Source organism: Opisthorchis viverrini, assembly GCF_000715545.1.
Source record: "Opisthorchis viverrini unplaced genomic scaffold opera_v5_147, whole genome shotgun sequence".
Taxonomy (NCBI): domain Eukaryota; kingdom Metazoa; phylum Platyhelminthes; class Trematoda; order Opisthorchiida; family Opisthorchiidae; genus Opisthorchis; species Opisthorchis viverrini.
The window spans coordinates 1,014,283-1,036,283 of record NW_008751803.1 but is presented as its reverse complement, the minus strand read 5'-3'; the positions used below and the strand labels follow the sequence as shown (position 1 = coordinate 1,036,283).

Sequence of the window (22,001 nt, the reverse complement as noted above, 5' to 3'; positions counted from 1 at the left end):
TCAGCCGGACGCACCAGTGAATCTCATTGCCGCAATGTCCTTGGGTGATATTCTCGATGTTCATTTCAACAGCTCGATCGGTTCATGTTTAATATGGGCACTTGTTTTTAAGCAGGGCTTGTAAGGACACGTCATTTCTCCGTGTGCATCACAGCCCTTTCTCTGGCGCATCCTTTTTTCCGTGCTGTTTTCTGTGTAGGAAGTAAGTATAATTGTTCAATGGCCTGTGATTTTTAATTTTCACTTCCCTTGATGTCTTTTGAGCATTTCCCATCACTCATTTTCTGCTCCATCGTTTTTAGATGTATGAGAACTTGGAAGAGAATATGACAAACTACTTTGGTCGTCTCCAGCTTGTTTGTTCAAAACTTGTCACGCTCAATTGAACGATTTTCCCAGTGTCCAGCAGATGCATTTTCCTCTTTCTATGTATCTTTTGTATTATAAAATTTCATAAAAGAATAGTTTTAGTTTTCTTACTCAGGGGATTTCTACAAGCTTGGTGTTTGTAAGATGAAGCAAACGGCAACCGGTCGTTTATTCCAAAATTCCGCGTGTTCACATGGGTTGGGAAAATCTGGGAAAAATTTTAAAGCAGTCTTTACCGTCGTACAAATCCTTCGTAGCTCACTGTAAGAGATATCGGTAAGTGAAAATAACACTTGTTGTTGGTGGAACTGCAACGCTTCTCTGTGTCACACATCCTCAATCACCTGCTCTCGGTATGCCTGACTTCAACTTACGTACCTATTATATTTGTTGGCCTGTTCTTGTTGCACAAAAGCACTTAGTTCATCTTACGAATTTGATTGTCAGAATTATAGTTTGCTACCAGAAGTATACAGGTATTGGGACGTGGCAAATTTGTGAACAGTTTTATCAACCACTAACGTGTCAGGTAGAGGGCCGTGTTATACTGTATCATATTTTAGAATACCGTTAAAAATTCACAATATGGAATTGAGGGTTGATGCTAGACGGTTTTCAGCCTCGGTTAAGGGGTCATGGATGAAGGGTTCTTTCCACATGACTGAGTGGGTAAACCCACTTTTCGCAGCATCTACTTTGAATATCCGCTTGAGCTGCAGCCTCGGTTGTATCACATTTGTGGGGTCGGTAGATATGGTGTTTCCGTTTTGACGTATACACCGTCGCCTATCAGTTACACCGAGTAGATCGAATGTCTGGTGCTCAAAAGCACCACGATCTTTCGTATTAATTACGTATGCTGGCGCATTAACTCAGATCTCTCCTCAAATCGTAACGAAACCTTTACAAGCCACTTGGTGAACAAGAAGGGTTCTTTCCACATGACTGAGTGGGTAAACCCACTTTTCGCAGCATCTACTTTGAATATCCGCTTGAGCTGCAGCCTCGGTTGTATCACATTTGTGGGGTCGGTAGATATGGTGTTTCCGTTTTGACGTATACACCGTCGCCTATCAGTTACACCGAGTAGATCGAATGTCTGGTGCTCAAAAGCACCACGATCTTTCGTATTAATTACGTATGCTGGCGCATTAACTCAGATCTCTCCTCAAATCGTAACGAAACCTTTACAAGCCACTTGGTAAACAAATCAACAGCCACCTGATCGAACATAATTACTGTACATTGGTCGCGCGGGTACTGCTCTGTCCTGGTAGGCCCATGCCAAACTGAACGCCTCAGTATCCGTTTCGGCTTCCTAGCGACAAAGTACTTAACAAGGCTAGGGGACTAATGTTCTTGCGTCGCTTGTGAAATGGACTAGGTAAAATGAGTTAAGGCAGGGAAAAGCTCCGCATGGTTACATTCTTCCATTCACAACGTCTACTGTGTTGTTCAACACAGAACTATATTCTTCTTCAAGTTGAAAATCTGTGAATATCGACTGGATATCGAAGAAGGCAGATATATCGTTCCGGTCCAAGATGTTGGTAAACTCGAATGAATCGATAGCCAGTTCGGACCTAATCTATGGGTCTTAATTAGATTTCAAGCTAAGTTTTGATGGTGTGAATCATCTGTGGTCAATATAGGACGAAGGAAAACACGTCTGTAGTCAGTGTCCTTCAAAGTCGGGGAACATAAGAACCCACCAATCTTTTGGGATCTGACATTGCAACACAGAAACAGAATTGTGCGATAGCACACCACTGCACGTACCATCGGTGGCGTGTTGTCTAACTCTGTCTGGTTCGGGCATCCTGGTACCCGACACGATATGCTTCCATTTGTTAACAACCAATTCTGGACGTGCCTCATGGCCTGGCTAGCTTTTGTTTTCCTCTGACGATCATCAGACTGTTGGTGAGTGGAATACTTCATTTGAATTCTCATCGACCATCTCGAAGGACGTGATTGTGAACAAGTCATTGACTTTGAACTTTACCGGATGTCTCAGCAGAGCTTTTGGATCTTGAGATCTTCGCCTTTATTGGGATTCAAGAGACAGGCGGAATTGAACTGGACATGTGCTTTTTGACTTCCAACTTCAGGGTGTTATCCGCTGGACCGTGTTGTTGAACCTTCTGAGTTTCGAACTCCTCAAATACCTTGGATACTATTTTATATAATGTAGCCAGGCACCAGTGCGAAGTTCTAATAATTTCGCTGGCCGAGGCTCTTGCAAAGTGCACACCAGGGGGTCATTAGGAGTTCTAATTCTATTGTGTTTAAATCTACATCATGCATTTAGTCCCAGAAAACCAACACCTTTTGTGCGATATCCATGCTCTGAAACACTCGCCTTTTGACCGCTACGGAAGCCCGCGAGATTATTCGGTGACCGCGTAGCTAGAATGCGTGCATTGCCTGACCTTGGTTGGTATTTCTGGGCTGACTGGATCAACCCTTGGTATCCTAACAGCTGTCGTGTTTGTCCCGCCTATCAAAGCTCCCCAGTTAAGTGGTGCCACGAGCGAGTGAAACCAACGGTTCCCCTCTGTGGTGTCGACTCACCTGAATAAGTGTACCAAGACAGGAGTACTGTTCAAACGCGAGTGAATACGCAATTTATAAGTCTAGCAGCCACCTACAACTAATCAAAAAGTGTCCAGCAGGTTTGAAGCCTTCTTGGCCAGAAAGCCCTGATTGGTTGGTCGATGGATCGACAGGAAAACATTTTAATGGGTCATCATCGGAGTCGTCGGAGAAACCAGTCGCCGCTCAAGCATTAGTATTCTCGCCTGCGTATGACAGCGGAGTAATGCTCGTTTGGCATTTCAGATGTCAGGAATTCAGACCGCCAAACATACTACTGGTTAGCTCTGATGAGATCGAAACTCGAGTCCAGTGCTTCCCTCTTTGGCATAGAGTAATGCTCGTTTGGCATTTCAGATGTCAGGAATTCAGACCGCCAAACATACTACTGGTTAGCTCTGATGAGATCGAAACTCGAGTCCAGTGCTTCCCTCCTTTGGCATAGACTCACCAAAATGATTGCACCAAGACAACAGGAGAGTTCTTTGGATTTACTTTCTTTGATTCCTGTGCGTAGGGTATGGGTTCGAACTCCCTGATGGCGTGTACCGTTTAGTATTTCAGGTAAAAAATGCAGCAATTGTGCACTGGCTCTAGGTCTTTGCACAGTCGTAGTCCTACAGGAGTGGAGCCGATATCTCCTCACTGGTCAGTAATGGCAATCGCATACTAGATTCTTCTCGACGTGGAATGCAGTTGTGCTCTTCGGGATGGGGACCTCTTTTGGTCGTTGAGAGTTTACGGCTTTCAATATTCATGTATTGCACATAAAAGAGGGAGAGAGTCGCCCTCTGCGGCGACCAGTCAGTCTGAGAATTACCGCTACAAACAGAAACAAGAACGCAGGCAGGCGTGTAAGCCACGAGACACGAAAAAAATTACGTAGGTAATAAGACTTCAGGTAAAGAATAGATAGAGGATAGAGGGCACAGATGCTGCTTTTGTATCGGAGCGGACCGTTTGTCAAACAGATTTCGTGAAAGATTGCCCTCAGGCGTATACAATCGCAGCATCCATATGATGTCCACCAACATCTTGTGAGATAGACTCGAAGTAGATTCATCTCAGTTAGTTTAGGTCTACGAGATCCGCATGCCACTGGAATAATGCTTTACTCAGACATATCCATGGGCAAGATTCTGCCACAGGTTATCTAATTTGCTGCCGGGGTCAGGTTCCTGCCGTGGCTAACACCCTTGTGCCATTGCAAACGAGGAGTAGGAAGTTCCTTGTGAAGAGCGTGAGTTAGCTGGGAGTGTTAGGCACAGGCGAATAACGGAGAGAGTTTAAACCCACCTTCGGATTTCTGGTTGTTCCTATCTAGGTTCACTATGTGTGTATTTCCTGTCTCCAAGGCCACAAAACCCATACTAACACTTCGAACATTCCGTAGTGTTTGGCCCACAACGTTTCTGGATCTGATTCTCTGTGACCATTGTTGTACAGAACTAGTCGAACGATGATTTGCAGTCGTCAACCACGTGTGTTCCTAGGATATGTCATCAGGTGCTCCTTTGAATGCACTTTGGGGCTTGAAGTGACTCGCATGGACAAGACAAGTATGAGCCAAAAGGTAGGCGCACTAATAGCTTTAGAACTGTCCCATCCTGTCGGCCTTTCAGTCATATTCCCTCAGTCTTACACCGGATACAGGGCGTTCAGGGGTTGTATGGAATAGAGTCGACTAGTCTAAGGTCTAAGCTGACTCAGCCTCATAAAACTGTAGGTTAGTATCTGAATTTAGTTCATTACGTTGCCCGGAATTGGGAGTAAAAGTAGAATAAGACTGGTTCAATGTCTCCATCAGTTCATCCATTATTACCTAAACTATTCTGAAGGAAGTTCTAAGTGTCCAGCTAATTTGTTAACAAAAGAAATCATCTTTTTTCATGTGGGCTGATGCTGGCATTGCGAAACTCACCTTCAGTGCAATTCGGCCGATGTTCGAATTTGACTGAGAGGAATGGAAACGCGTTACAGCCTGCCACTTGGCTCGCTCAGGAAATACCGTCAGTGACTGGAATCAATCAGATGTACAATTAAGGGGTTGCCAAAGGAAATGGTTGAAAAATCCATATCGTTACAATTATCGATGCTGAGAAAGGCACTGATGTCAGTGGTTGACCAGAAAACAGCACTTTTGTGCTCTAACTTTGACCGTATGGTCAAAAGACATAAGGACTCAATACGTATAGACATTGGCACTTCTACTAACCCACATGTTATGAATATCTCTGCACCTTGTGTTCAGTTTGCTCATTTGAATAGTCCTCGTCCTATCTTGGCCCAGTTATTCTGGCGATTCCACACCACCACACTGGACTCGAGCTTCGTTCTTACGAAAGCACATCTTCGGCCTTGTGTAGGTATGAACTCCGGATATCTGAGATTCGGGGTGAGTGTGTTATCACTACTTCATCAGCGCACGCTGGATGCAGCCGCATCATCACGCCTGAAAAGATGGCGGTTTTGTTCACACTTGAGCGATGCATTGCTGATGGACTTTAGTAAGAGAGAAATTCGAGTTTACTGCTTCTCCCCTTTGGTGTGAACTCACAAGAATAATTTCGGCGAGAGAGGATTAGAACTGTTTAAACGAGAATGATGTGAACGCGAATTCCACAAACCCCACCGACACCTACGACCATCTATACGTGTCTGACGTTCTCAGACTAAATGATTTTATTGGTATAGTGTGCTGTGACAAGCGATTTGTCCGAAATCTAGAAGTTGTGCTTTGGTGATCGGTACGTTCACATCGATGTGTTTTTTTAATTTATTTATAGGGAACCAATAATAGTTCCAATGGTTACATAACCTTTCGGTTAGCGGGTTGTCCTGACGACCATGTGCTCACTAACCAGTTTCGCGTAGCTGCTTATTTGATTTAGAGACTTGATTCTTGTTATAACAAATGCAGTTTGATAAACCAATAGCGACCAGATTGCCCACTGTTACTTTGACCATCGATCCCCATGAACCGGTAGGTTTGGAATTTGGTTGGATGTCATTGTTGTCATTGTTCAAGCGGTTGTTGAGCTTGGTTTCCGACTTGCAAAGGTTTCGCCATCAGTCTAGAAGATATCATGAGTGCGCGATTTTTGACATGAGCCACTAGTATCTCAAAACTGCGCTGATAGGTGTAATGCGCAAGAAACTTGCGCACGTATAGCTTCTTGCACCCATTGGAGTTCTGTGCGGATTGAAGGCGTACTCGGAAAATAGGTGTTCTCGACTTATTCAACTGACTAACTACTTGTGTAACGGTGGGTACTACTGATGAGACATGCGAGTAGTATGTTTTCTCGTAAATCCGCCTCGCGTCTCTGGAATCTGTGGAGCCGCTTTGTAGCATTTGCTTGCATTTGAGAACAGTCAATGGATATCCCGGAAAGTCCAGGGTGACGCGTTTAAGGAGAAGATGGATATTCAGTTTTGTAAACAAGATACATATGAGAGTTTTGCTTCCCTGTCCAATGGTGTGTAATTGTTCAGTTGGTGTTTCTCTAATAAATAACCCCCCAGCAAAGGCCTTCTTCTTTTCACTTGTACTGCATATTGTATATATCTTGATTTCTTAAACATCTTACCAAACAGAGTGTGAAACGTTTGTTTTGCAGTACGTTCAGTTGAACATAATTCGCAAATGGACTTATTAAGTCACGTCTATTTTCACTTAGTTAAACATATTGTTTTTTTTTACTGAGCTTCGTTTGTTGTGAATACCTGGTTATTGATCGAACCTGAAACAGTTGATATATGGTACATGACATGCGTTCCACTTTGTGACACCGCTACCGACCTAACCTAAATTCTCTCGCATGTTAGATGATCCAATCCGTCCCTCTTGTTTATTGAAATCAAGTCTTTATAAACCTTCACATCACCTTTGTATACGATAATTTAGGTGACACATAATGAATCGACCGGATGATCCACGTCTTGGCTTGTTGTTAATCGGTCGTAAAGACTTCGATAAGTTGAAAGACAGAGCTGCCAAAAATGTTGGGCTCATCCGTGTCCCATGTGATGAAGGTGTTGACAGAAACGGTGGACGTGTTGGAGCATGTGACGGTCCTTCAGTGGTGATGGATTTGTTGCCGCGATTCGGAGCACTTGATAATCGTGAATGGAAGATAAATCTGGAAACCGCAGGTCAGTGTGGATTGTCCGTTACGCTACTGCACACATGCGTGTCTTGAAGATATTTGTGTTTACTTTCGGTATCTTCATCTTTTTGGCTGGTGCTTCTGTTCGCAGTATGCAGTGTTTAGCGAGGATCAAGCCGGTCCTTACTAGTGATTTCCCCGAAAAAAGTTACTCTCTTGTGTTCACGGCAGTAATGTTTTTCGGCCTGTACATAACGTGCAACCTTTCCGAAGAGAGGCCAGAAGAGTCGAACAGCGAATCACTCCGTCGATGGTTACTGGCTGTATTTCTGGAGTGCTCGTTCGTAGTTCTTCAACCCGTTAATTCATTACCCTCAGTTCTGTGTACAAGATGCAGTTGTCCCTGACGCCAGCAGTAAAAACAGAGTAGGTGAAACACAACCGTTAAACTCACATTATCATGTAAATTCTTACAAAGTAGAGCCCTTCAGGAGAAGTACTTTGAGGAGAAGCCTGCTTAGGAAGCACCCAATGCCATTATATGTCAGACATGGGTTATTTTGCGCTTCCACCGAAGGTCGACCACTCTTTCACTGAGTCCCTTCGCGATTAGCACACCGCAAATCACATATTTTGACTATTCCATTGAGGTGTTAATACATGCTTCAAGTACTGAGCCTACTTCTATCTATCTATAAACTCACTCCGCGGTGATGCTGAGCTGTGGATGAACAGGAAAGCCCTTTTACAGGAATTACCGGTTTGTGGCAGGTATGATAGCTGAGGATATATTAGAAGATGTGTTAGGATCAGTATCCTAGGGTCACAATCACATGAACCTAAAGTTTTGCGAACACAACGTGAATTTGCTTGATCAATACTACCTATAATAGTCAATACATTGCTCGGTACACCCCTCAGTGACCAACTTTGCTCTGCAGCCCCACAATAGATTTCCCGAATTCGAGTGATGATGTAGTGTTCTCAGGAGAGCTTAAGAAATACCGCCACTGACCCGTTTCTCAAGTCCACCCAGCCGTATCTTCAGAGAATTGTTCCACAACAGACAGCATAGCAACGAAGAATCAGTTGGATTATCTACGATACTCTTTCTAATTAGAACAACATCGCATAACATCGCACTAATGGGTGTATCACATGAATGGGAGAGACTTTTGGATACAGACTCTTTCGCAAAGTTCACTGGTCACTGACTGTGTTTCGGAGGAAATCAATTCCACCAGTTTATCGGCCGCAGGTATTCAGTATTATTATCAATGTGCGAGAACTGAACGATTGAAATGTGCCTCAAAGAACTCGCGGGGTTGCGTTGAAACTTTGAGAGAACAAAAGTTCGTTGGGCGATTAAACCAGCTGGAATATTTTTGCAGTAGTGGAGTACACCTGATATGTAGGAGGAATAATCAAGGAAGTGAAAAAATGCAGCAGCCGACGGAAACCTGTTTACATGTATAACGGTCCAAAACAATGCGGGATTTTTGCTTCTGTCACATTTTTAAAAAATTCGAATCGGGCTTTATACACCACAAGAAGAGTTTTCAAGCCAAAAACGTTATCCGTGAAGTGCACTCATTTACAGATTAATTTGGTTCTAAAAGGGGACTCAACTGAATGTGCTACACAAAGTTTCAACCGATACCATAATCGGGGTATCGCGATACCTTTTCTTGACAGAACAGTTGGATTCAAATGGAATATAAGGTCGACGGAAACCCGGAGATTGCATCTACATGATGGGCTGCAGTTTGGGCTAAACCGATCGTGGTTGTCAAGAGTTTTCAGCAGCTTTATGGGTGGCGCGTTCCGTGGAAATAAAACTGTTAGTCTTAACTATTATAAAATTTTTACCATTTGTTGAATCCCAATCAAATGGACTGTCGATTGGATCGACATTTAAAGTTTCAATAGAGGTCTAACCCTTGGAGTGAAGCCAGCTTGTACTTCCAAGCAGAGGAGCACTGTACCTTTGATTCGTCTTCTCAGTGATGCCGGGTAGACAATATACCGTTCTGAAGCGAGTGACTAGCCACTAGTGTAAGTTACTTGCACCCAAATATGATATGGTATTACTCTTCTGCACTCATGCAGTACTCCTCACATGAACCTCCACAGGACAATCCATCGAATGGTGATTTGTCAGTGGAGACCCGCGTTTTCCGTGTCAAAATAGTTGAATTCCCGCCCAGAAAATTAGTGAATTCCGCGTCTACCCGCGTTTCTCATTTTCGATTGAAATGTCTTGGTTAGTTACATTGTGTGTCCATATTGTGTCCATATTGCCCATTTCTAGGCGATGAAATGATAATTAGTCAAGTTCCAAGTATTTCTTGACATTCAGTGCGTCTCCTGCAAGTAACCATTTATGAGAAGTCGTTTGTTACCGAGTGATGGGCTTGGAATTTCACCCGGTACTTAACGTAAAGCTGGATGAAGAAATTCCCCAGTCACATGATACGTTCTTTATTACAATACGTCTAGTGGGCACGGAGGGATCTGACTAAACATTCATCTTAGACTTCTGGTAGGATTCTGTTCCAAGCTCATGACCTAGTATTCATCAGTTCGGGCGAATAATCAAACGAAGCTTTGTTATCTCCACTTGAATCCCTAGTCCATCGACGCTTTTCGGTAACGCTAACTGAGCGGGAAAACCCACATATTGTTCATAATCCTTACGGTTCTTATCATGTAAATGTTTTTGACTTCCTCTCTTGATTTGCAATGCACTTCACTTTCATCATGCTTTGACTGGATAAGTCAGCTGTACACGATTGTTGCATGTATTTTCAAATCGTCATTTACACCACATACTCCATTTTATGGCGCCTTACGGCATATTCAAGAAAGCGGGAAAGCGCGCTGGCTTCAACTTGTGTGAAGAGCCGGTCGGCACCAAAAAGCCTCCGCTGTGTATTCATTAGTGTGAACTGGCAATTTCCTACCGACTTGGTCGGTTGTGCTTGACTCACACCACTTTTACATAGGAAGAATTGATGGAATGTAGACTGATAAAACCACCCACAAACCTGGAAGCATTCCGAAAATTTCTCCGAAAGCTCAATAGTTAGCTTTCCTTCCTGGAAAACTACAGTTATCCTATTATCTTCCTAGCTTTCTTATAAAGCCGTTTTTCGTAATGCACAATAAGCACGATCTTGAGATGCGAGGCCAATGCGATTTATGGGCTGCGTTTATAAGGAGGATGGCTTGAGATTTCACTTTGATCTTTGTTGCACAAATGAATTCTGTCAGTTCAGGAAAGACGAGAAATGGCTATATCCTTGTTGGGATCTTCTGGCGACCCGAGTTATCCTGATTTGGTTACCAATAGTTTAGAAGTGGTCTGAAGCTAGACTGTCGCCATATCCTAGTTGATCGAGCGCAACACTGAAATATCCCGAGGTCAGATCTACTCAGTCACTATTTTGTAACCATATATTGGTCATGTATGCTACCTTCCAAACCACGGAAAACGTCTAACTGTTCCAAAAGGCTAGAGTAACAATTTCATCGATTTTTTCCAAATCACTACAAGCCTGCTATAGTTTCCACCTTTTTCGAACGTGGGTTACAAGCACTCATGCAAGGTTTGCAAGACCTATTATCTCTCGCACACAAGTGTCTCGTAAATCCGTGTTCATTGTGATGTGCTCATTCAGAATAGCTGGTGTCGCTTCCACCCTAATTTCAAGTGCGGCTGCAATGTGTTCAGGACAAGTTCTGCACCAGAAATACTTAATTGCCAATTTTTTTTCGCATTCTTGGTTTCACTCACTTAAGAGGGTGGGAGGAGGAGGCCTTCCTCCGACTCATCTACCCGAATCACCACATATCCTGAACACTCGATCAAAGCAATGCATCAGAGTTTCAGGATCCATTCAGTGTCCTCCTGGAGCACAAGAGCTGCGCTGGAAGTCACGGTGACTCCTGACGGATTCGTTAAAACAGTCAAAACTGAGAAACTGATAGGATACGAATTACGTGGAATCCTGGGGGACTGTCTGGTGTATTTTGTCTACTGTCACGTTATAATGTTTGTACTTTGCCTCTCCAAAGCCACAAACGATGCCGCTGAATTTGATGGCAGTGAATGTATTCTATACATGCTGTCGTGCCATTTAAGGAGTCTAAAATTACCTCTGCCCTACAGGAATTCAGCTTGTTGATTACGGGTCGACTGGATCTTCAAACTTGGAAGAAGTTCACAACACTCTGAAGGGATTGGTGAAAGACTGCTTGGAGAATCATCTATTTCCTCTATGTATTGGTGGAGGTAACGATCAAAGTTGGGCTAATGGAGCCGCTTGGATTGAGCACTTACGAACCCAATCGGCGCAACAAGATAAGGGTTTGAAACTTACAGTGATCAACATTGATGCACACCTTGATGTTCGACCTCTGATCAAGTTAGCAGATGGTCGCCAGGTTGCCCACTCAGGATCTCCGTTCCGTCAACTGTTGGAAATGGCTCATACGCAAGACGTGAGTTGATTTTTTAGGGATTCTAACATTGTATCTTCCACACTTAATCATGAAGTCACCGCGTCATATCTGCGTTCACTGGTTTGACGTCCTTCACACTTATCATCCATCACTTGATCGCCGGTCTGCGGAGCGAACAAGGTTCCTTTCAACGTAAGCCGTTTTGCAAAATGTAAGATATGTACATTCGGTGCGGTTGTAATGTAATGCCAAAGCACGATAATCTCTCCTCGACGAAAGAACTACGATAGATACCAAACTGTCTTCCTGACGGTGCGTTTTCTCTAATGGTACCATTTGGACCGTACATTCTCTGCACTAATTAATAAAAACTCAGTTGTATTAAAGTGTTCTAACAATACTTTGTGAGTATGTGAGGGACTGTCCCCGGTCGCCTGTATTTGTGGCACAAGCATGCTGATGAATACGGAGGACTTAAAGTTAAAACAATTGGACAAACAGACTCATTTGCACACCAGTTTGGTTGAGAAAGAACATCATAAACGAGAGATTCAGCTGGGTCTAAGGTGACTTTCTTGTAAAAACCAAACAGGTATGCAAATCAGTGTACTCGTCTAATTTCCTGCAACCTGGGTTCAAGTAGAGCATAGGGTTGATGGGAATCCGGGAACTGCGCCTACTGTAAATACGGTTTTAACGAACGAGGAAGTTTCGTACCGTCTAGCCGAGGCCAAACAATTTATCACGATTGTTTTTTCTAGTATGAAGGCGAAAACAGCAACGACTATTCTGATCTCGATACCTGTCGGTAACAGTGCATTTGTTCTTCAGTCCCAGTTTTGACTGTGACATTCTCCTCGAAATGGTGTTGTGCACGTAACCGAGGCCGAACAATGACCGGACCATTCAAGAACTGTGAGGCCGAACAATGACCGGACCATTCAAGAAGAACTGTATAATAATAGTATGCCGTTACATCAGCGGTGTATGTGTGACATCAACCATTCAAAATGGCAGAAACCGACATATTCGAGTCAACTGCATATGACATTTTAGCGCGAGTTTCCCAGCTGGGGAGCAATTCACTCGTTTGATGAGCCGAAAATTATCTACCGATTCTGAGGGATAGAGTTGTTTGTTTTTTGAAGGCATTGCAACTAAAACTGACTGCTTGATGGTGGTGTTTCCTTTGAGGAGTTCCATCATTTGTAGGGTTGGAATGTCGTACCGATACATCCCACTCACTTCACATGGATTGATTTAGTGAATACATGGACCAGTTTGCGTTATTATTTTTCAATGGTCTGTAGTTAGGGGAGGGTTTATGTATCCTTTTGCACCTAACGAGAGGGAAATATACAGTCGGATTCGAAGGAACTCACCCATACAAAATATTTTAGCTTTACTTAAGCCAACAGCTATCACCTTGGTTTAGGACTTGAATGTTGGAACACCTCCAGATCCTGTGCTGACTAAAATTCTATTCTTCGAGACCCAGGCATCACAGAAAGACCAAAAGGAAAAAGCAAGCCCGCGTGATGTGAACAATCTTATCACACAGTGGCCCCGGGTAGAGTAGTTCCGTTCTTCGTGATAGGAGGGTGAGAACAGTTGGGTGATTTGCTAAGGTGTTCGGCTTTTCCAAATTTGCGGAAGCGAAAGCCTTGATTTGACCCGTACATTCCGATCACCCGACGGTTCTTTTCGGCCGCCACCTAATTACGCAATACGGTCCAAAAACTAATATTTAACAAAACGAAATAGGTTTTTGAACGCATCTAATATGTGCAGCAACATCAGAAATCAGACCTGTATGTCTTACTCATTGCGCTGAACAGCCTAGTTGGTCACATTGTTAGGCCGTTGGCTCTGGTAGGGCTAATAAACTCATAACACCTATTTCGTGGGTCTAACCGTTGGATCACAGACTATCGGTATGGTCTGAGAACAAAGTCCCATATCATCTCGTCGCCTTGTGTGCCAGACGTATAGTCAAAGGCACACGGTGCACTATCTCAAGCAATCCCTCTTTTCCGGCCTGATCAACTGCCTGCACAACTAGGAACGAGAGAGTTCGTAAAGGCCACCCATTCCGTTATCTCCCTAAAAATCGACTTGTATCGTATCTCCGGAACAAGCACAGAGACCTTTTTCACAGTAGCGTATTTCAATGCGGTCCAGACCAACTCATCTTGCTGCTTTTCTGTTTGCATATTGAGTGCCCCGTTTGCTCAGCGGTGTAGATATTGCCTTGTGCATGTGAGCCCAGAACGCTTTGTTTACCTGGACTCCTGTGAATTCCCGATGGTGTGCAGTCAAACTGTCTAATCTAGCAAAAACCGCACATAATGACGAGAATCCTGAAATCTATTCGCTTATCCCACGTTCGTCCAACCAACTGCCCCGGTGACTTCTCCGGATAACTAAGTGCATGGTTCTCACCGTATACCGCATAACGACCAAAAGTCTTGGCGCTAAATTTGTCTAACGACATATTGGTCTAAAGATCAGTTGGCTAGAGACAGATCGATCCCGTGGTAAAATGTTTTGCGGTAGATTATTCTGATGATAAATGGGCCTGCGGAAAAGTTATTACGCGTCAAATTCGCCAGTAATAAATCGAATCGTACTGAGATAACCAAAGATGAATTGACGAAGACAAATCCGTTAACCCTGCGGAATGTATCCGGGCTACACGTCCAAGTCTCGGCGCGGATGCCACACGTAACCGGATCAATTGGACTGCCTAGCTTAGCAATGTGTGTAAAACAATTCAGATCCTGGTAGGCGTTCATTTAATCGCTCTAACGATAGATTGATACAGCTCGGCGACAAATTACTTACTGCGCACGATGAACTGCCTGTTATAATATGTAACTTTTCCAAATGCACCAGTAGATATAAGATTTTTCTAATTTGCGGGGAGCACATTTTATCTTGGATTACATCTTTTCCCCAGGAAGTTTACTTCTTCAAATGTCATTTACGTTGGGATCATATTGTGAAAATTTTCAGTCCATTGAATACCTACATGTTGGCCTTTATCTCGGTGTGTCCATGATAGATACGGATACATATTCATGCATAATAGAAGAATTAACGTTATGTATTCCTGAAGGGTTCAAAATGATCGTTCAGTAGTCACCTTTCCTGGCATGTATTTGTGAATATCTGAAGTGCGATGTCTGTTTGCGAATCATCTGATGGACCTTCAGCACCCAGTACACTGGTGTTGGCTTTGTACCATCGGTTTTATACTCTTCAACAGTGCTCGTATTATGTCACACGGTACATTCACTTTCCATATCATTTTTGTTTCGCCCAAACCCAAGGATTTCAAATTGATCGAATTCGCGGCTCAAGGTCAACAGTGTTCAGGTGTGCACGTCGACTATGTGCACAAACATGGAGGTACCGTCATCTGGTTGTCTCAGTTAGCCGGTTATGAGACGTGTACCGAACACGGCGGTCAGCATCCGAAGTCCGTCAAGATAATGCAAGACATTTTGCAAGATTGTGAAGCATCCGGGCGACACGTGTTCTTCTCGTTCGATCTGGACGCCATTCAGGCCGCTGACTGCCCTGGAGTTAGTTGCCCAAGTCCAATTGGGTTGGCAAGCCGCGAGGCCTTGGGATTGTGCTACGTTGCCGGAAAATCTAAAGCAGTGGACCTGATGGACATATCGGAATTCAACCCTCATGTGGAATCTACACAGACAAGCCGACTGATCGTGAATATGATATACTGCTTCCTACTCGGGTATTCTCAACGGTCCTTCTGAATTGGCCATTGTACTGTTCAGAAAGCCAGTAACCCATGGTAGTTATCTGTTTGTCACTGTGTCATCATGCCAAAAAGTGGTATAACTTTAACTCGTGCAACTTCTGTTCTATCAAAGGGTGCTGCATATTTCGAAAACTATATCGAACTCTGACCCAGAATCTGTAAAGCGTAGAGTGTCCTTACCTTAATCTAAGATAGATAACAATGGTCTACCCTGATGAAAGCTTTCGTCAACGACCCTTTAGTCCGAGCAAACGGATGGAGAAGACGAAGGGTTCCACTTTAACGCCAATCGGTGCTTATTATTCCAAATGGTGTTGAAAATGGTGTTGGACTTATGAGCGATTCCGAATGTCTGTATTGATGAACAAAACAATTGTTGGCGCAGCGTAGGTGTAAGAGATAAATACGAACGAAAAGTAGTGCTTCATCTTGCTAGCGATAGAATTTGTCTGCAGAGGATATCAGTTGCAAGCGAGCTGCGGTTCACGAGCCTACATAGGTCGCGTACTATTTTATTTGTCCGTTAGCAGGATTTTCATAGTCAGTCTGTCTGAAGTTAGTTTTGTTGACAACTCAACCTTCGCAACATACTGTCCGGATGTGTGAACATAGCTAATACGAGATACCTTGGCGTTGTTTATCTTGCCCAGAAATGTGCAAATTCAATGCAGAGGAGTGAACAACAGTATTGATATCGTTTCCAAAGGGATTTCATGTTTCGTTTAGTATCGATTGTGTGTCCGCACCTGAGATACCTGCTTGAGGTTGCCAGCGTCGTTTTTGGATGCACGATTTCGGTCATCACCGTCAAAGTGTTCGGCTTTAGTAAGCTTTGCTCACACCTACGTATGCTGTGTTAACTGAGCAACTGAAATGAGCACCAATTAGCCAACAAGTGGTAGAACATGCATCAGTGACTTGCATGTATTTGGTCACGGTTATAAATTGCATACTTCCAGTCCTAAGAACTCAGAGGTGACGTAGTAGTCAGTCAGTCGTTAGTCGCACGTTCCGTCGGTTGCAAGCGGTTGTTTATGGGCCTGGATTCAAGACCGCGAAACAAATCATAGTCACCTGTTCACTAAACGCATATCCTTGATGGATCAATACATTCGGCAGAGAGGTAAAACAGAAGTTTCAGTGCATTTCTTTGGTTTGTACAGGTCAATCACTGTAGCTTGTGGCTTGATTTTAACCTCTCTTTCTTGGTTACTCACTGTGTATCCTTGTCGATGAGCTATCTCGAGTGTTTGGGAACTGTGTCACAACTTGTTTGCATTGTGCATCATTGAATTTAGACTCAGTTTTCTGTCTGAGTAGTTTCATTCGAATTTAGGCAGTCATCGTACTCCCTCAACCTAGGGCAGATTCAGTAGCTTAGCTTGAATATGAGGTTTAGTTTCCCAAAGATAACAAAGGGAAATCCAACAATGCAGTGAATAGAAATGAACTAAATCCAAGAAACTCTGAAGTAGTGGTCAATGTCGATCAGTATGCGCTCGTTTTGGTTTTCGGTTGGACCCACATCTCTGACGGCAACATCCATGCACATGTAGTCCCAAGAAACTCTGAAGTAGTGGTCAATGTCAATCAGTATGCGCTCGGTTTGGTTTTCGGTTCACGCTACATGTAACTAGACTTCGCATTTCATCCCCTTTCAGCAAGCATGACAGTTTCAGTTACGTCCATACTATGACAACAAATCCCCATTCTTTGAGTTCCGGCATTATTGCTTTGCAATGTCTGGTCTACATCCGCATTCTGATGCTCTCCGTACCTTGAACTCAACCTCGTAGCTGTTTGTCATTTTACTCCTCAACAGTACAATCTGAAATTGCGTCTGACAGTTCTCACCGTTCTAATTAGTCTTTTGTTGGCTATATACTCTTTTATAATCAATGCCTGTGTGTGGTTGGGTCCAATGCTGATTTGGAGCAACCCGGAGAGACTCTCCTAAAAATCTTGGACAGTAACCAATAAGGTTAATGACGCTTATTATCGATCGATGACTGAACTGATCGACTCTGGATACATTAGTGGTATATACCGCCGGCTAAGATGGTGGGGCTCTCCCGAGACTCGAGTAAGACCGATTCCATGGCGTTAGCTTACGAGAAAAATCAACGCTACATGAAATATACCATGATATTTCTCTCGGAACGATGTGTTCTTGACTCATTGGGTGTGCAGTACGCGGAAACATTGCGCATAGATAGCTGAGTCGAGGGACTTTCTTGTTTTCAGTCCATTTGAGCGATTGATATCTTTTCCACAGCCCTCTTTGAAGACCTGATAATTAAGAGACCTATGAGACTTGGGTTTATTCATGTCATGTGGATAGGTGCTGCGTGACACTGCGGCAGAGAATGAAGGCTTTTAACGAATTCGACACGCGATCAGTTCTACTGCAGATATTCATTGAGAACCACCCAGGACGAAATACGGAGTGGATTACTGTTCAAGACTAACCACTTCAGCTTTATGGAGGGATGAACCGTTTGAAAAAAAATCACAGGAAGGCAAAACACAGTATTCTGGCACATGATTCCCGCATGGTTTATGGAGCAGATTCAGTGATATAAACACCGATAATGCCACGGATACTGCCAGTGCCACTCTTCTCGTACTACTAATAATCAGTGTAATGATGTAAAGAAAGAAAATCGCTCACCTGATAAGAGATTACTTCATCAACGAAGTTTTATTCTGAGTATTTGTTTCTGCCGGCAGATAGCTCCAAGACTAAATTAGTCTACGAGATAGTTAATCTGGTGCGATTTGACTTTGTTGCGTAGTCCACCTGAATATATTTTGACGGTGAAATTATTACTATCAAGTAAAGCATGTTAAACTTATAAATAACAATTGGATTCGATGGAACAGAAGAGCTCATGTTCACTTCCGAATTCTCCATCTTTAACACCAAGGAGACTGAATCTGCTGTTGCGCGTGTCGTGCATGAATTTGATGGTTGGCTTGAGATGGCTTACACGTTGAACTAATTAGGACGCGACTGCGCCTACCGGATGAGCCCAACAAGGGCGAAACCGGTCGTCCGTTGTCCAAGAGTTTTCACCAACCTTGTGAGTAGTTTCCTTGATGAAAATATACTGCGATATCTCGAATATCGTGCCAACTGAATCATCAGGCGGTCTGTGTGCAGCACATTCAGCTCGACCACTTCATAAACGAGACATTCAATTGAGTCTCCCGTGAAAACCAAATCGATTTGCAAATGAGTGTAGTCCTCGAAAACAGTGCAATTCGGGTTCAAGTAGATCATCAGGTTGACGGAAACTCGGGGACTGCGCCTACCGGATGAGCCCCGACAAGGGCGAAACCGGTCGTCGGCTGTCCATGAGTTTTCACCAACCTTGTGAGTAGTTTCCTTGATGAAAATATACTGCGATATCTCGAATATCGTGCCAACTGAATCATCAGGCGGCCTGTGTGCAGCACATTCAGCTCGACCACATCATAAACGAGACATTCAATTGAGTCTCCCGTGAAAACCAAATCGATTTGCAAATGAGTGTAGTCCTCGAAAACAGTGCAATTCGGGTTCAACTAGATCATCAGGTTGACGGAAACTCGGGGACTGCGCCTACCTGATGAGCCCCAACAAGGTCGAAACCGGTCGTGGGCTGTCAAAAAGTGTTCAGCAACCTTATGAGTAGCTTCCTTTATGAAAATAAATAGGACGCTGTTTACTTGTCACTAGATAGATAGGTTCTTCTATATCTTCACGAGTTTCATGGATAAACTGATACGCTGGTAGTTTTGGGGTGTTTATCACTACATGCACATGGTCCATCGCCTTACGCCCCACTGATCTGAAATTCTCTGCTTAGAAATAAACGCATGTTCTTGGACGGACAGTACACTGAACCCTTTCCGGCTTCGAAAATTGTGGATGACTCCATGTTGGGGGCGAGTGCACACCGTGCAATTCACGAGGGAAATAAGACATACGGCATAAATCTCCAAACTGAGCAGAAGATCAACTTTCTCCACTTAGCGAATGGTTCGGCTAATTCTACTGCTGGTTGGCAGTTCGTTTTGCTAATAAACGGCTTTTTCTACGGGTTTCATGATTTGGACACTGAATTTTTTTTGTATAATTCTCCACTCACCGTGTTGGCAGACTTGCGGGATGCCTGCTTTATTTTGAACTATCTGCTCAAGTGCTACTTTATGAATGTAGATATTGTTTAACCAAGTAGTCGCTTGATACCGGTGATCTCTACCATAAAGTACATGGATATTTATTTTGGGTATTCAGAACTCGTGGCGGGGAAGACTGCCCTTCAGGTCCGAGATCATCCATGAAACCGGAATACGGTGCTGACTTTTAGCACAGCTGGCGTGATACAGCCGCTGATTTTGTGAGTCTCAGCAGATTTCACAGGAAATCTCCTTCAGCGTGCTTTGCCTTTAAACTCTGCCGACAGGGCTGCGTATTTCCTTTGGGAAACAGTTGCATTCCCTTTGATGGTTTCAATAGTTTTGAGACTTTTTAGTGTTCACCTCCCTAGTCTTATCCTACCTTTTATTGTGATGCGAGCTAAGGGACCAACTCTTAATGAGAATTTCACCAGTTTATTTCGTGTTCGGTTTAGATACTCAGCAACCAACTGGAAGGCTAATGAAAACTAGGATCTGAGCTGGTCACACAAGAACTGTCTGCCGAGGACAACCAACAGACGTTTTGTCACAATCCGACAGCAATCGGAACCTCATTTTCGTGTAGTTTATGTGACATGTAATACTCAGCTGACGTCTTACCAGGACCGTTGCTGAATTCTGTCCAATATCCCTAGAACATTTTAGTGTTCTGCATTGGTTTTCGCCAAAAACAATAGGCTTTCGTATGTTTCTGTCCAAGACTCGCTGACTTCCGTTCTCGCTCCGTTTCATCGACTTTGCCAACCACTGAATGAACAGTGTCAGTGGACAATTTTCAACTTTCCCATTGGTCAACATGTGGTCCAATCCCATTAAGGGTTTGTGTCATGTTGAGAAGTGAGTCTGGTGCATGGTTTCCCGAGCCGGTTACACTCACCTACTCCTTTTGGACTGTCGACTGCTAATGAGTAAAGGCCTGGTCTGAGAGTCTTGCGTCCATTCGAGTAGTAAATGTTGAGCACAACGATATCTACTACGAACCGTCCCTCTTCATAATCAATCAAGGTGAGCTACCACGTACTTCCATCATTTCATCGTGTTTCTCTGTACCACCAAAAGTAGTATGAACGCCATGTCAGTAGGATAAAATAAATTCAATGGCGATAATATGCTGAAGAGATGTTCAGTTCGCTTCATAATCATGGAAACGTCCAAAAATTTCACATGCCGTTCGCATCCCCTGATATAGAACGCTAGATTTCCGCACGTGTAGTAGATAAGATCGCAGGTCACCAGTCAGTATCAACTTAGAGAAAACAGTTAATATGAAAAACTGCAACTTCCTCAGATGAAATTCATCCAGTGGGATACTGATGACTCGCAATAACACGTATTTGCGATCTTCTTGAAGGTTTTCTCATCAGGAATATACTATGCGTAGTAGCGTTTTGATGGACGTCAGTGGTTCCAATGCTCCAAAACAAAATCTTTGGCAACTGACAAATCGGAACAGTGGTTATTTATTGATCGTCCTCTGTGTTCTAAGGTCGCTGATCTTCTGTGAATCCTGACTAGGTTTGCGGAGTTAGATGAATCAAGTATTTGCTTGCTCCAACTTACAAACATGCTTCACCTACTTGGAGTATAAAATGGTAACCGTGGAAAGTTATTTCAATATCTGTCCCGATTGATAAGAGTGGTTGAAATACATTCTTGATGTTTAAAATGATCTATCCTCTGTGTGTGCGTGTTTCGATTCTAGAAAGCTCCAAACCTTTTGACCCTGTTGAGCCTGCTCGTGTAACTCGACAAAAACCCACCGTAATTTTATTACTTATATAGTGCTGTTACTCAGCCTATCTGAGTGAAAAGGTCCAGATGTGATGACGAGGACTACGTGTGCTTAGGAATACGTGTGACGCAGCAATGTGAGAGGATCACTTGCGAAGGCAGAGGGCATGCGTGGTAATTGGTCAATTAAACTTCAAACGCCTGCATTATAAATGTATTAGACATTCAAGTCCGAACCATATGAGGGTTGATAATCGATCTTTGGAGATGTAGTTTGGAGAGTGAAGGGTGTTTGTGTGGGGATGTTGTGGGAGTCGGTGAAATGATTGGACGGCTGATCTTTGGTTTCAGAGTTTCTCTCACGAAAGTTCACACTTAAAACAAGGGAGGGGATCATAGGATGCAACTTTATAATAATAGATGATTCTCTGTATCGAAAACACGTGATTAATATAGCAGTCCGCCCTGATTTCCTTGTTATAGATTGTTCACATCACGTATCAACTCAAGATGCCTGTTCTTTTCGGCTTCTCCAGACTTTTTCTTAGGACGGGGTGTCGGAAATAAATAGTCATGACGCAGCCCTCTGTTGTTAGCCAAATTGTCACGTGGTGACTCTTTTCATCGCTTTTTCTGGGAACAGTGAATTCAAGGCTGGACGAAAGCGTCGTTTGATAAATCTATCGGTTGGAGACCGTTAATAAGTTACTGAGTTACTAGGTATTAGTGGATGTGACTGCCATACAGTGGCTTCCTTTGTT

The 22,001-nt window shown here is 43.5% G+C and overlaps 4 protein-coding genes across 4 annotated transcripts in view; 3 read left to right on the top strand and 1 right to left on the bottom strand.

Moving 5' to 3' along the window:
- The window catches only part of T265_14140 (hypothetical protein), a gene marked incomplete at both ends in the record, with an annotated part of 39,974 nt that extends 39,392 nt beyond the window's left edge, over positions 1 to 582 (top strand). Inside the window, one exon of the mRNA XM_009172181.1 lies at positions 303 to 582. Within this exon, the coding sequence (XP_009170445.1) occupies positions 303 to 386 (84 nt within the window). The remainder of the gene's footprint in view (positions 1 to 302) is intronic.
- Positions 583 to 2,426: 1,844 nt separating this feature from the next.
- The window catches only part of T265_06800 (hypothetical protein), a gene marked incomplete at both ends in the record, with an annotated part of 64,526 nt that continues 44,951 nt past the window's right edge, over positions 2,427 to 22,001 (bottom strand). The window contains 2 exons of the mRNA XM_009172165.1: positions 2,427 to 2,537; positions 4,886 to 4,981. Of these exons, the coding sequence (XP_009170429.1) occupies positions 2,427 to 2,537; positions 4,886 to 4,981 (207 nt within the window). The remainder of the gene's footprint in view (positions 2,538 to 4,885; positions 4,982 to 22,001) is intronic.
- T265_06801 (hypothetical protein) lies at positions 6,772 to 15,416 on the top strand (the record flags this gene model as incomplete). Its single annotated transcript, XM_009172166.1, has 3 exons — positions 6,772 to 7,119; positions 11,245 to 11,576; positions 14,870 to 15,416. 3 exons carry the CDS (start codon positions 6,882 to 6,884, stop codon positions 15,317 to 15,319), a joined length of 1,020 nt encoding a protein of 339 aa, XP_009170430.1.
- Positions 20,408 to 22,001, top strand: part of T265_06799 (hypothetical protein) — a gene marked incomplete at both ends in the record, with an annotated part of 51,580 nt that continues 49,986 nt past the window's right edge. The window contains one exon of the mRNA XM_009172164.1: positions 20,408 to 20,514. The remainder of the gene's footprint in view (positions 20,515 to 22,001) is intronic.